This window comes from Carcharhinus amblyrhynchos, chromosome 6 (assembly GCF_965287045.1).
Source record: "Carcharhinus amblyrhynchos chromosome 6, sCarAmb.v2.hapA, whole genome shotgun sequence".
In the NCBI taxonomy this organism is placed as follows: Eukaryota; Metazoa; Chordata; class Chondrichthyes; order Carcharhiniformes; family Carcharhinidae; genus Carcharhinus; species Carcharhinus amblyrhynchos.
The window spans coordinates 19,245,856-19,260,033 of NC_137329.1; the positions used below are offsets into that span (position 1 = coordinate 19,245,856).

The 14,178-nt window shown below is 41.6% G+C and overlaps 1 protein-coding gene across 3 annotated transcripts in view; it reads right to left on the bottom strand.

The window, feature by feature from the left end:
• qser1 (glutamine and serine rich 1) overlaps positions 1–5,753 on the bottom strand; it is a 155,349-nt gene extending 149,596 nt beyond the window's left edge. For 2 of the 3 annotated variants that reach the window (XM_080189977.1, XM_080189976.1), the window contains exon 1: positions 5,611–5,753. In XM_080189977.1, coding sequence (XP_080046103.1) covers positions 5,611–5,708 — 98 coding nt within the window. In that variant the 5' untranslated portion in view covers positions 5,709–5,753. The remainder of the gene's footprint in view (positions 1–5,610) is intronic. The other variant, XM_080189978.1, reaches the window with a different exon arrangement.
• Between the last annotated feature and the right edge of the window lie 8,425 nt (positions 5,754–14,178).

Consider the following 14,178-nt stretch of genomic DNA (forward strand, 5'->3'; position numbering starts at 1 on the left):
CAGCCTCTCATCCATCGACACTGTCTACACTTCCCACTGCCTCGGCAGAACAGCCGGCATAATTAAGGACCCCATGCATCCTGGACATTCTCTCTTCGCTCTTCTATCAGGAAAAAGGTACAGAAGTCTGAGTACCGACCGACTCAAGAACTGCTTCTTCCTTGCTGCTATCAGACGTTTGAATGGACCTACCTTGTATTAAGTTGATATTTCTCTACATCTTAAGCTATGGCTGTAACATCATATTCTGTACTCTCTCCTTTCTTTCTCTACGAACGGTGTGCTTTGTCCGTATAGCACGCAAGAAACAATACTTTTCACTATATGCTAATACATGTGACAACAGTAAATCAAATCAAACTTGAAAATTGAGTTGGGAGGGGAATTTGGCCACACAGTCATAGGTATATAAGGAGTATAGTAAGGGGCTGAAGACACAGCCTTGTGGGGCACTGGTCTACAAGGTGATTGTGGAAGAAGTGTTGTTGCCTCTGCTTACTGATTGCTGTCTGTGGGTTAGGAAGTCTAGGACTCACTCGCAGAGGGAGGAGCCGAGCCCCAGGCCACTGAGTTTGGAGATGAGTTTCATAGGAATAAAGGTGTTTAAAACTGAACTGTTGTCAATAAATAGGAGTCTGACATAGGTGTCTTTTTATCTAGGTGTTCCAGGGTTGAATGTAGGAATTCCTCACTCAGGAATGTAGAAGTTTTTAGAAGCGTCTTTCAAGATGTAACAGGATTATTCAAGTTTTGTCACTCTTTCGTGGGAAAGGAATTCCATTGGAAAGGTCAGCTTCTGTTGCACATCTCTAATTGATCTCAAGGTGTTGGTGAGCTGTCTTCTTGAACTACAGTGCTGTTAGGTAGGGAGTTCCAGGATTTTGATCCAGCAACAGTGAAGAAATGACTTATTGCTTTGAGAAAAGATTATGTGTGACTTAGAGGGAATTTACAGGTGTTGGTGTTCCAATATAAGAACATAAGAAATAGGAGCAGGAGTAGGCCAACTAGCCCTTCGAGCCTGCCCCGCCATTCAATAAGATCATGGCTGATCTGTCGTGGCTCAGTTCCACATTCCCGCCCTCTCCCCATAACATTTAATCCCCTCTCTTATCAAAAACCCATCAACCCGCATCTTAAAAATATTTAGCAAGGTAGCCTCCACCACTTCAACAGGCAGAGAATTCCAGAGATTCACCACCCTTTGAGTGAAGAAGTTCCTCCTCAACTCTGTTCTAAACCGCCCCCCCTTTATCTTGAGGCTGTGCCCCCTAGTCCTACTATCCTTTCTGAGCGGGAAGAGTCTCTCCACCTCTATCCTATCCATCCCATTCATCATCTTATACGTCTCAATGAGATCTCCCCTCATTCTTCTAAACTCTAATGAGTACAAGCCTAATTTATTCAGCCTCTCCTCATAGCTCAACCCCCTCAACTCCGGCATCAGCCTAGTAAACCTCCTCTGCACTCCCTCCAAGGCCAAAATATCCTTGCGTAAGTACGGCACCCAAAACTGCACACAGACTCCAGCTGCGGCCTCACCAATGCCCTATACAGCTGCAGCAAGACCTCCCTACTTTTATATTCAATCCCCCTCGCGGTGAAGGCCAGCATCCCATTAGCCTTCCTGAACACCTGCTGCACCTGCAAGCTGGGTTTTTGCGACTCATGCACAAGGACCCCGAGGTCCCTCTGCACCGTCGCCTGCTGCAGTTTTTCTCCACGTAATAATCCTTCCTACCATTATTCCTACCAAAGTGGACCACCTTGCACTTGCCAACATTAAATTCCATTTGCCATTTCCTGGCCCATTCGCCCAGCCTATCTAGATCCTTCTGTAGACTCTCCACACCCTCCGCACAATTTGCCTTTCCACCAATTTTGGTGTCATCAGCAAATTTCGACACCCTACACTCGGTTCCCTCCTCCAGATCATCTATATAAATGGTAAATAGCTGAGGCCCCAGCACCGACCCCTGGGGCACTCCACGAGTCACCATCCGCCAATCCGAATAGCACCCATTGACCCCCACTCTCTGCCTCCTATTTGACAACCAGTCCTCTATCCACGCTAACACCCTACCCCCAACTCCATGCCCCCTGACCTTCTGCAATAACCTCTTGTGAGGTACCTTGTCAAACGCCTTCTGAAAATCAAGAAAGACCACATCCACCGGCTCTCCTCTATCCACCGCGATATGTTGGCTGCCCTTTTGCTAGATGGAAGAAGTTGTGGATTTGATGATGTAAGGTGATGGAGGAGGCCTAGCCTTATATATACAGCATCTTATATGTTGTATACACTGCTGCATCTTATATATTGTATACACTGTGGAGGGTAATGTATGTTTTGAAGTGATAAATGAGATGCCAATCAAGTGGGCTACCTTGTCCCTGGTGGTGTTGAGCTCCTCGATTGTTGTTAAGAGCTGAACTCATCTAAGTAAGTGGACAGCATTCCATCATATTCCTGACTTGTGCATGGAAAATTGCAGGTAGGCTTTTGGCAAGTTACTCACTGCAGAATTCCCAGTTACTGATCTCTTCTTCCAACCACAGCATTTATAAAGCTGGTCCTATTATATGACCTTCAAGTTAAAGAGTTTGAGTAAAAGAGTTTTCTCGAAAACAACTTTGACAAAAGTAGATGCACAGTACCATGGTAAACTATTAGTAGTAATAATTTCAAGTACAAAGATCATGTGAGCAGCAAACTGATATCAATATTTAAATAATCCATGACATGTCACTCATGCTATGATGCATGCAGATGTTTTTCAGAATAGTTCAAACTAACACTACTAAGTTCCATTTATACTGGCCCAATTTTAATTCACATTTCAGAAATCTGGCATTTATGAACGAACTGCCAAGATTTACATGACTAATTCCAGATTCTTTATCCTAGCGACAGACTCAAACATTAAAAACTTATCTACAAGGCATAACAGAATAACAGAAATGGAACAGCAATGTTAAACCTCGAAGACTAATCTTCCCAAATAAAAGCTAGAACTAATATCAATATAAAATAAGCTTTGAACCATAACCTAGTGGACCAGCTTCATTGCTGATCATCTTAATATTTTACATATTTTGTTCCCTTGTTGCTATGTTCTTTCCAATCTGAGTACACGTAAGTGTCGATTATACACCACTCCACAAATACTATCAATATCAATACATCACTTGGTATGTGCTTCAAAGGGCATGGCTGATTTCACTGGCAAATTTTTTTCCATGGGACAGAGAACTGTGGTGTGTAATAGTAAGTGCTTGTCTGTCTTGTGATCTGGATCAGAGGCAGCTAAACCTGTGAGAGTGCTTAGCTGAATCTGAAATGGCCTAGAATTAAAACCATGGTCTCTAGAATTGAAATATAATATTCTGCAGTTTGAATTAATGTGCTGACTACAAGCATGCTACTTAAACTTACAGGGAAAGAACATCAATGTATTTTGACAAGTTCCTAATTTTCCAACTTGTGGAATTTAGTGAAAGGCTCACCCATTTAAATCTCACCCAAGTCATAGAGTTTTGGGTTTATGTCCCACTCCACCAACTTGCGACTGTCAGTTATGCTCTTTTGGATGGGACATGAAACTTGTGGTGGGCAATCTGCAGCACGAAGGGTGCTATATGAGGCCCAACAGGGATCTGAATGGGGCCCATGAGATATTTTACTGAGTGCTACCCACACAGAGCTGCCACATTATTTTGGTTTCCCTCTGTGTCGTCGTCTTCCTAACAATATGACGAAGTAATACGCGTGTAAAGCAAGGTGCAAGCTGATTCACACACTGACTATGAGAGACACATGCTCCCTCTGCATACAAAGCATAAATATTTATTTTGTTTCTACTATTTTAAGTTGGTCATCGAATCCCTACAGTGGAGGCCATTCAGCCCATCAAGCCTGTAACAACAACAATCCCACATGGGCACTATCCTTGTAACCCCATATATTTACCCTGCTAATTCCCATGACACTAATGGACAATTTATCATGTCCAATCCGCCTAACTCGCACATCTTTGGGAGAAAACTGGAGCACCTGAAGGAGACCCACGCAGACAAGGGGAGAATGTGCAAACTCCACACACAAACAATGACCCAAGCCAGGAATCGAACCCAGGTTCCCAATGCTACGAGGCAGCAGTGCTAACCACTGTGTCACCGTGCCATCCAGATCATTCCATTAATATTTGAATGATTATGCATTTTTTTTTAACAACTTATGAAATATTCAATATTCAACCTTTTTTAAGGGTCATGGCTAGAGAACATGCACAATTCCAGTCTTGTGGCCCTTAGAAATGAAGGAGGGCCATTCATCGAGCCCAGTCTCTAGCTTAGCTTGCCAATCATTTCATTAAACCAAGGACCTGTCTGCCTGCTCCAGTAGATTTTGCAGAAGAGCTGGGGAATTCTGACCAGTGTACCAGCCAATATTTAGCCCTCAACCAACATTACCAAAACAGTGATTATTTGGTCATTGTCACATTCCTGTTTGTAGAACCTTGCTGTGAATAAACTGTCATATTTCCCTCATTATAACAATGACTACACTTAAAAAGTACTTCACTGACAGTTAGATGAATGAATCTTAGGGCTTCCTTCGAATGTGAAAGGTACAAAATACAAGTTTATTTCTTCTCTATTATCATCCCCGTATTTACATTGAAAACTTAGCATCCATTTATTTTTCTTACCAAAAAGTTCGGTTGCATTGCCGTGTGTTCAGAGAAAAAATGTTTATGGTTGAAGTAATCTTTATATCTCCGCCTTAAAAGAGACTTAGTAGCACAGTCTAATTAATTAAAGCCACATTTTGGGAAGTAATTAATTAGCAATGTGGCATAAATTTTACTTGATCCGTCAACTGAATATAATTTTTGCCTCAACAGCAAAGTTAAACATGCAAGTCACACTATATTCGAATGGTGCTTTTATTTTGTTGCTGCCTTTCAATAAAGTTTGAAGCACTTGATGGGAGTCCCGGCAAAAGAACTCATGTAAGTTCTAGCAGACCACGCCTACTCCTGCAAACTAAAGCTTTAACAACAAAAAAAAGTCACATACCGAACGAACCCTGAATCACACTAAATCAATAACGCGTTTTTTAGAAACACCCAGTCTGCCTTTACTTTGATTTGTGTTTTTATTCTTTTAAAGTGAAGGGGGGGGGCATCAGAACTAAACTATTTTACACAAGGTTCGGTCGACAGGGATCTGAGGCCAGCTTCGCAACCCACCCCAACCTTCCTGCACATGTTATAGATAGTCTTTAGCAAACTCCAAAGGGGGAAAAAAAAACAATAAGTAAGGGAAAGGAGAGCTGAAACAGCCGCAGAAAAGCAGGGTTTAAAAAAAAACACGATTAACCTAGGGCCAGCCGAATGCAGCGGCCGACGGCCTCGTACTTTCCTTGAGCAACAAGGCGCTTTCCCCCTCCATCCGCTGGGCAGTTTGCGTATCCCACCCCCCAACCCGGGCTAACAGTACCAGCCAGGCCCCGAAGCCCCCCCCCCCGCCCCCGGCCATTGATTTTTCTCTTAGTCACAAAAACACACATATACACAATCGGGGCGGCTCAGGGCGCCTTCTTACCTCGACTTGACGCCGCTACCCGCGCGCTCGTACGGCCACGTTTGTCCGCCGGGCGCCAGCGGGTCGCTGAAGTTGGAGGCCGGGTAATTCCTGTCCATGGTCTTTTCCCCGAGTGTGCCGCGCTCGCGGGGCGGGCGGGAGGGGGTGGAGAGAGGGAAGGCCGGGCCAGGCCAGCCGTCACATGCTTCACGCTGGCGGGTCGGCCGACGGCAGCCGCGGTCCTCGCGCTGCTAGACTAGGGCTGGCCGTTGGGAGCCGCGGTCCTCGCGCTGCTGGATTATCCTCGCGCTAGCGGGCTGGCCGTTGGGAGCCGCGGTCCTCGCGCTGGCAGCCCAGCCCAGCCCAGCTCTGCCCCTTGCCAGCTGCGGTCCTCGCGCGCCACTCTGCAGCGTGCGCGCAAGCGTTAGGCCGGCGAATATACTGGAAATCCAGACGAAGAGAAGTGGCGGATATGCTGGAAATCCAGGCAACCTGACTTTCCGATTTCTCGCCCTCTCTCTCTTTCTGCACAACGTTCGGGCTTCTCCCAGGATGCACCTCCTTCTGTGCCAGAGCTGGCGGAAAGGAAGCCGCTAAAACGTAAGGAATTGGGGAGGGGACATTACTAATGGTCGGCTATTGTTGGATTTTCCAGGCTCATTTTGCCCGACTGCCATCGCACACAATAGCAGGGATTTTGCTAAGGCTTGAGGACGAGGGGTTATCCAGACTCGACACGTTGGCTCCATTCTTTCTCTCTCTCCACAGATGCTGTCAGACTTGCTGAGATTTTCTGTTTTTGTCCCAGATTACTTGGGTCTGCTGATGCTGGATTTCCTAATGTACAAAAGACAAAATGTTCGGGTGGCTGATGCTAGCTCTTGTAGTACTAAGGGACTGCAGCACTGTTTTTGGGAGCTTGCAGTATAAGCAGATGTGGCTGTCTGGTTTTTGCATGTCACCGCTTAGAAGAGGCCATTCAGCCCGTTGTGTCTGCACTGGCTCTCCAAATGAGCATCAGGACTTTGTGCCATTCCCCTGCTTTTCCCTGTACCCCTCCACATTGATTATATTCAAATAATTGCCTAATGGCCTCTTGAATGCTTTGATTGAATCTGCCTCCACCATGCTTCCAGGCACATCTTTTCTGACCCAAACCACTGGCTGTGTGAATGTTTTTTTCTCATCACATTGCTTCTTTTGCAAATCTCCTCAAATCTGCGCTGTGTCATACTTGATACTTTTACGAGAAAGAACAGTTTTTCCTATCTATTCTGTACAGCCCCCTCATGATTTTGAACACCTCCTCCAAATCTCCTCTTAGCCCTCTCTTCAAGGAAAACAGTCCCAACATCTCCAATCTATCCTCATAGTTTAAGTTTCTCATCTCTGGAATCAATTTTGTAAACCTCTTCTGCACTCTGTCCAGTGCTTTCACATCCTTTCTATCGTGTGGTGCCTAGAATTATACACAATATTCCAGTGGAGATCTAACTACTGTCTTGAGTAAGTTCAGCATAGCCTCCTTGCTCTTGTACTCTATGGCCTTTTTGTAAATTCCAGGATACTGTATGCTTTATTAACTGCTCTCACTACCTGTCCTACTGCCTTCCCTGGTCAATGTACATATGCACCCAGCTCCTTCTGTTCCTTAAGAATTTTACCTCTTATTTTATATTGTTTGTCCAAGTTCTTCCAACCAAATTCATCATCTCATGCTTGTTCGTATTGAACTTCATCTGCTACCTATCTACCCACTCTATCAACTTGTCTATGTCCTATTGAAGTTCTATAATCTCCTCCTTCTTGATTTACAATGCTCCCAAGTTTTGTATCATTACAAACTTTGAAATCACCCCCCGCACACCAAAATTTAGATCATTTCTATCAGGAAAAGCAAGGGTCCCAATACTGACCCATGGGGAACTCCACTACAAACCATTCTGCAGCCTGACAAATATCCATTGACCACTGTTGTCTGTTTCCAATTACTTAGCATATTTTGTATCCATGTTGCTACTGTCCATTTCGTTCCATGTGACTAAACCTTAGAAGTGTTTCTTTGGATGTAAAACACTTTGGGCATGAAAAGTGATATATAAATGCAAGTCTTTCTTTTTATAAAATGAAACTGTAAGTATTCTGTAAACAAACAAATGGTGAAAGTGTGGTCAAAAGTAGGAATTAGAAGCAGGGGGCTGGGGATGGTGCAAGAGGGTCCAAAAAGAGATATCTTCTTGTGGATGCTGAGGTACTGAATGAGTAATTTGCATCTGTCTTAACTTTAGAAGAAAATGCTGCCAATTTGTTGCCATAAAAGGCACAATAGAGAAATATAATTAAAATAGGTAAAGAGGAAATACTTAAATGGTTGGCTGCATTCAAACTAGAAGAGTCAAAATCCTGGAAATACCTAAATGGGTGCACCTACACCACATGGACTTCAGTGGTTCGAGAAGCCGACTCACCACCACCTTCTCAGTGGCAATTAAGGAAGGGCACCAACTGTTGGCCTAACCAACAATGTTCACATACAAATTTCCACTCCTCCTTCAAACTGGTGGGCTGCCAGAAGACTGGAAATTTGCAAATATTATACCCCTTTTCAAAAAACTGCAGGTTAGTTATTCTAATCTCTGTTGGGGAAACATTTCGTGACAATATCCCAGGACAAAATTAATTGGCACATACTTGTAAAAGTATCGTTGATAAAATAAAGCCAGTATGGCTTTGTTAAAGGCAAATTTTGATTAGCTTGAGGGAGTTCTTTGCTGAAGTAATTGATTAGTTGAGGGTAATATGTTGATGTTATGTTTCAAAAGATGTTTGATAAAGTAACATATAAATTTAACAAAACTGAAGTCAGTGGGATTATAGGGGCCATGGCAGATTGAATACAGAATTCCTAGGGACAGAAAGCAGAGAGTAGTGGTTAATTATTATCTTTCAGACATGACGGACATGTATGGTGATGTTTTATGGGGCCAATGATATTTTAATTCTATGTTAATAACTTGGAATTGGGTAAGTAAGACATTGCTTCAAAGTTTGCAGATTACCCAAAACCTAAAAAAAAATGAGGAAGCTAGTAACAGACTTCAGGGACAGTAAGCAGAAGCTAGTAACAGACTTTAGGAGCCATAAACAGATTGTTGAAATGGGCAAGATAAATGTCAGAAGAATGAATGTTTAATGCAGGGAATGTAAAGTAATTAATTTTGAATTGGGAAGAATGGGGACAGGAAATATAACTAAAAGGTGCAATTTTAAAGTGGACACAGGAGCGGAGAGACCTGGAGTGTATGTACACATGTCTTCGAAGGTGGCAAGACAAGAGAAAGCTGTTAATAAGGTCTCTGGAATCCTTTAGAAAGAGAGGTACAGCATTGCAAAAGCAAGGATAAATCTGTATAAAACACTGGCCCCAGCTGATGAATCGTGGCCAATCCTGGACACCCCATCCTACGAATGTTACCACAAATTGGAGAAGATGCCAAGGAAATTTAATAGGAATAAAAGACTTCAGTTACATGGTTTGACTAGAAAATCTGATGCTCTCCTGAGAGCAGGGAAGGTAAAGGTGAGATTTGATTATCATGAAGGGTTTGCATTGAGTAACTAAGGAGAAGGTCAGTAACCAGAGGGCACAGCTTTAAGGTTAGTCATAAAAGAACCCAAGGGGAAATGATGAGAAAAGAAAATCATGAAGCATGTTGTTGAGATCTGGAGTGCACTGTCTAAAAGAGTGGTTGAACTTGACTCAAGAATGATTACAGCATACCATTTGACTTATCAAATTAAAACAAGTGATTCCACTATTCCAGCTCGCCCTTTTCTTTTAGGTCTGCAAATTTCTTATCATCAGGTGCTTATCCATTTCCCTTTAGAAAGTCACATTTGAATCTTCTTACGCCACCATCAGACAGTGCATTCCAGTTCCTAAACACCCTGCATTTTAAAAAAAAAGGTTCCTTATATCTGTATCGCCTTTGATTCTTTTTGCAGTCATCTTAAATCTGTGTTGTCTGGTTCTCAAACCTTTCACCAAAGGGAGTAGCTCTTCCCTATCTACTCTGTCAGGACACCTTATGGTATTGAGCACCTCTATCAAATGTCATATCAATCTTCTCTAAGGAAAAGGACCTAGTTTATCTAATCTATCCTTGTAACTGAACTCCCTGGAGTCATTCTTGTAAATCTTTTCTGCTCTCCAGAACCTTCTGTAGTGCGGGTTTCAGAATTAGATGCAATTCTGCAGCTGAGATCATACTACTGTTTTACAAAGGTTCATCACAATTAGTTTTGTATGTTATGCAACTATTTATAAAGCCCATGTGTCCTTATGCTTTTTCATTTATTTTTGCAACCTATCCTGCCACCTTCAATGATTTGTGTACATGTATGTGAGGTGTCTCTGATCCTGCTCCCTCTTAGCATTGTATCCTGTAGTTTATAACGCCTATATATTGCCTTTCTTCATTCTTTCTACCAAAGTGTATCACTTCACTACATTAAATTTCATCCACTACCTGTCAGGCCATTCTATCAGCCTGTATATGATCATTTAAAGTCTTTTGCTAACCTATTCTCAGTTCCCAATACTTCCTATGTCATCTGCAAATTTTGAAATTGCACTCTTGACCCTTAGGTCATTAATACATTACAAGAAATTGAGTAACTTTCGAAACAGAATTCAATAATCACTTGAAGCAGAATACTTTGCAGTGCTTTGGAAAAAGAAGAGGAGTACTATTAATTAGATGTCAACAGCCAGCAAAGAAGCAATGAATTAAATGGCCTCCTCAACTGTATTAATCTGTGCCTTTCTATCCTTAAGTTTTGAAACTACAAACTCAGACTTGCTAATACTTTATTTCTTAGTCTCACAATACTAGATCTTCCTAATTCTTGATTGCCTGTCCCATAATAACAGGGTTTGCTTCTTCAGAGCTCTGATGAAGTGTAATCCAGACTTGAAGCATTAACTCTGTTCTCTCTCCACAGATGCTGTCAGACCTGCTGAGATTTTCCAGCAATTTCTGTTTTTGTTTCAGAATCCAGCATCCGCATAATTTGCTTTTAACAATAGGTTGTCTACCGATACTTGATAGTCTTCAGTTTAATGCCATTCCACTCCCTGACACAATCATGGAGATGCCCAGAGGTGGAACTTGCTTTTCAGATGCATCCGTGGATCTTTGTCAGTAGTGTATGGTATTCCATAGGATCTGCCTGTTAAAATCTGTACTAGGCAATCATCTTACCGTCGTGCTATATGGTACAGAATCCGGATTCTGCTACAGGTGCCACTTCGTTAATCTGGAACACTTCTACCAAAGACATCTGAGATCAATCATGAGAATTCAATGGCAGGACAACATCGCAAATAATAGCGTTATCTACTGTGCTAGGCTCAAAAGCTTGGAGATTACCATCCAGAAAATTCAGCTTAAGTGGGTAGGCCATGTCTCCTGAATGGATGATTCCTGAATCCCCAAACTGATCATCAATGGTTTCAGGACAAACAGCAACAAGATGGTCAGTACAAGTGATATATGGATAACCGAATAAAATAGCCTTATGAACTTCTGCATTGCAGATACCTCTTTTGAGAAAACCTGACAGTCAACTGTCTCCTCTGGAGGCAAGAACTGAAATTTCGAGGATCACCTGCATTACACTCAACATCCAATCTGCCTAGAGGAAACCAGAAGTGTCACAGCTGCAGAACTTTCTCCAAGAAACAAGATGCCAGTTCTATGGATGGCCATACTGATCCTGAATCAGACTGCTCACTTACAGCTTGGACATACTTGAACAATGAGGAGTCTACCATGAAGCTACAGTTGATAGCAAAATCCCACAATAACAATGCTAGTTTTAGTTACTTCATAATTCTTCATTGCCTTAACAAATAAAACCAGGATATTTTGCTAATGCTTTTTGTCTTGTGCCACAGCATTACTATTTGCTTTGGTTGATTGTCTAGTTGCACAATAAGGTATAACACTGACCATATGTCTTCAAGCAATATCTCCAGGGGACAATCTGTAAACGAGGAAGACGTTTTCCACGTTTCTAAGATCATAAGATTTATTCAATCAGTTTGTAACTCAATAACAACTTTATATCACAATCCAAACAATATCATAATCAGAAAGATGATTAAAAGAGCAGTGTAAAAGATAGCTTTAAGTGGCTTTTAAATGCAAAGAGATTAGAGACGAACTTCTTGAAGGGTAGAATCATGGTAGACAAAGCTCTGCCATCAAGTGAGGAACATCAGGAACAGGGATACACTGGAGGAAGAGAGAGTGAAATATAAGGTTGGAGCTTGTTCAGAGATTGGGTCTGGTGAGACCATGGAGGGAATTGTAAATGAGGGCAAGGATTTTGAATTTGGAGTGACAGGGGCCAGTGGAAATTGGTGAAGAGTGACAGATGAGGTGGGTGTCATTTTCATATATTTGAAGACAGACAAAAAGTTTTAAATAATAGCCTGAATTTTCAGGATGGCGAGTGCTTGGAATCCACCATTCAGAATCAACGGGGAATGCATCCACGATTCTGACATGCCTGCTGAGACTTGAACAGCAGGTTAGGTGTAAAGATTCGCATTCTAATCAGTAATCTGTAAACTGTCTGTGCTTTGTATGCTCTGTCTGAGGCCAGAACTCTCCATTCACCTGATGAAGGGACTAACCCCGAAAGCTTGTGAGTTTACTATCAAATAAATCGGTTGGACTTAAACCTGGTGTTGTCAGACTTTTTACTGTGTTTACCCCAGTCCAATGCCAGCATATCCACATCATGACTTCTTTTGTCAGAGCAGAGGAGTGTCAGGATGATTCTGAAGAGGGGCTAGATAAGCTTACAAAGCCTATGGCAGCATTGTAAGGCAGCTATTTAGGTGATGATATCCAGAATGTGATAGGAAGGGACAAAATGTACAAACAAAAAAAGCAGCAAGTAGTGACAGAGGGAAATAATGGTAAAAAGGCAAAATTAATGGCTCTTGTATGCATTAGTATTCCGTACAAAATATATCAATTAATGGCACAACTTGATCTTATAACTATTATCAGAATGTGCTTACAAGGAGATCAAAACTGAGAACTAAATATACAGGGGCATGTGACTTTTCATAAGGGCAGGAAGGAAGGAAAGTGTAATGGGTAGCTTTGTTAATACAAGATGGAATAAGTGCAACAGCAAGAAATGAGCTTGGATTGGAAGATGTAGAATCCATATGGGCGAAGGTAAGAAATAACAAGGGAAAGAAGACATTGATGGAAGTAGTCTATCAGCCCCCTAATAGTACCTATACTGTAGAACAGAGAATAAATCAGGAGATAATGAGGACATATAAAAAAAGCAGTACATTAATCTTCATTGGGATTGGGGAAATCAAATTGGCAGAGGTAGCCATGTGAAGAATTCATAGTGTATTTGTGACAGTTTCCTAGAACAATATGTTGTGGATCCAACCAGGAATCAGGTTATTCTGTATCTGTGTATTGAAGCAGGTTAATAAATAATTGCAGCCTAACAGATCCTCGAGGAAACTCTGGCCGTAATAATGTAGAATTTAGCATTCAGTTTGAGAGTGAGAAGACTGGATCAGAAACAACTGTGCTGAACAAACAACTGTGTTGAACTTAAATAAGGACAATTACAAAGGAATGAGGGTATATTTGGCTGGAGTGACCGGAAAAGGAATTTAGCAGAAAAGACAGTTGATCAGCAGTAGCAGGTGTTTATGAAAATAGTTCAATACTCGCAACAAAGATATATCCTAGTGAAGATGAAGGATTCTAGGAAGGGGATAAATCAAACATAGTTAACCAAAAAAAAATTAAGGATACTTTTAAATTGAAAGAAAGAACATACATTGTGGCAAAGATTAGTAGTAAACCAGAGGATTGGAAATATTGTACAAACCAATAAAAAGAGACAAAAAAAAATAAACTATGAGAGTAAGCTATGAGGCTAAATTAGCAAATAATATAAAAACAGACAGCAAAAGGTTCTTTAAGTATATGAAAAGGAAGAGAGACACCAAAGTGAACATAGGGCCCATACAGAATGAGACTCGGAAAATAATAATGGAGAACCAATAAATGACAAGAGTTACATAAATACTTCCATCAGTCTTCACAGTGTAAGATACTATTACCATTCCAAAAATACCAGATAATCGAGGGAAAAAGTGGGAGGGGAGTGAATAACTACAATAACGATCACTAGAGAACAAGTGCTAAGGAAAGTGATGGGACTAAAGGCCAATAGGTCCCCTGGGCCTGATAGGTAGCATCCTAGGATATTAAAGGAAATAGCCACAGGAATAATGGATTCATTAGTAATAATCTGCTAAAAATAATTAGATCCTGGAAAAGTTCCAGAGGTTTGAAAAACTGCCAATGTAACAACCTTACTCAAATGTAAACTGCCAACGTAACACCTTTCTGCACTTTGGTAGGAAGGATAAAAGAGCTAAACATTATTTAAATGAAGAAGGACTGCAGAAAGCTGCAGCACAGAAGGATTTGTTGGTCCTTGCATATAAGTCCCAAAAAACTAGCATGCAAG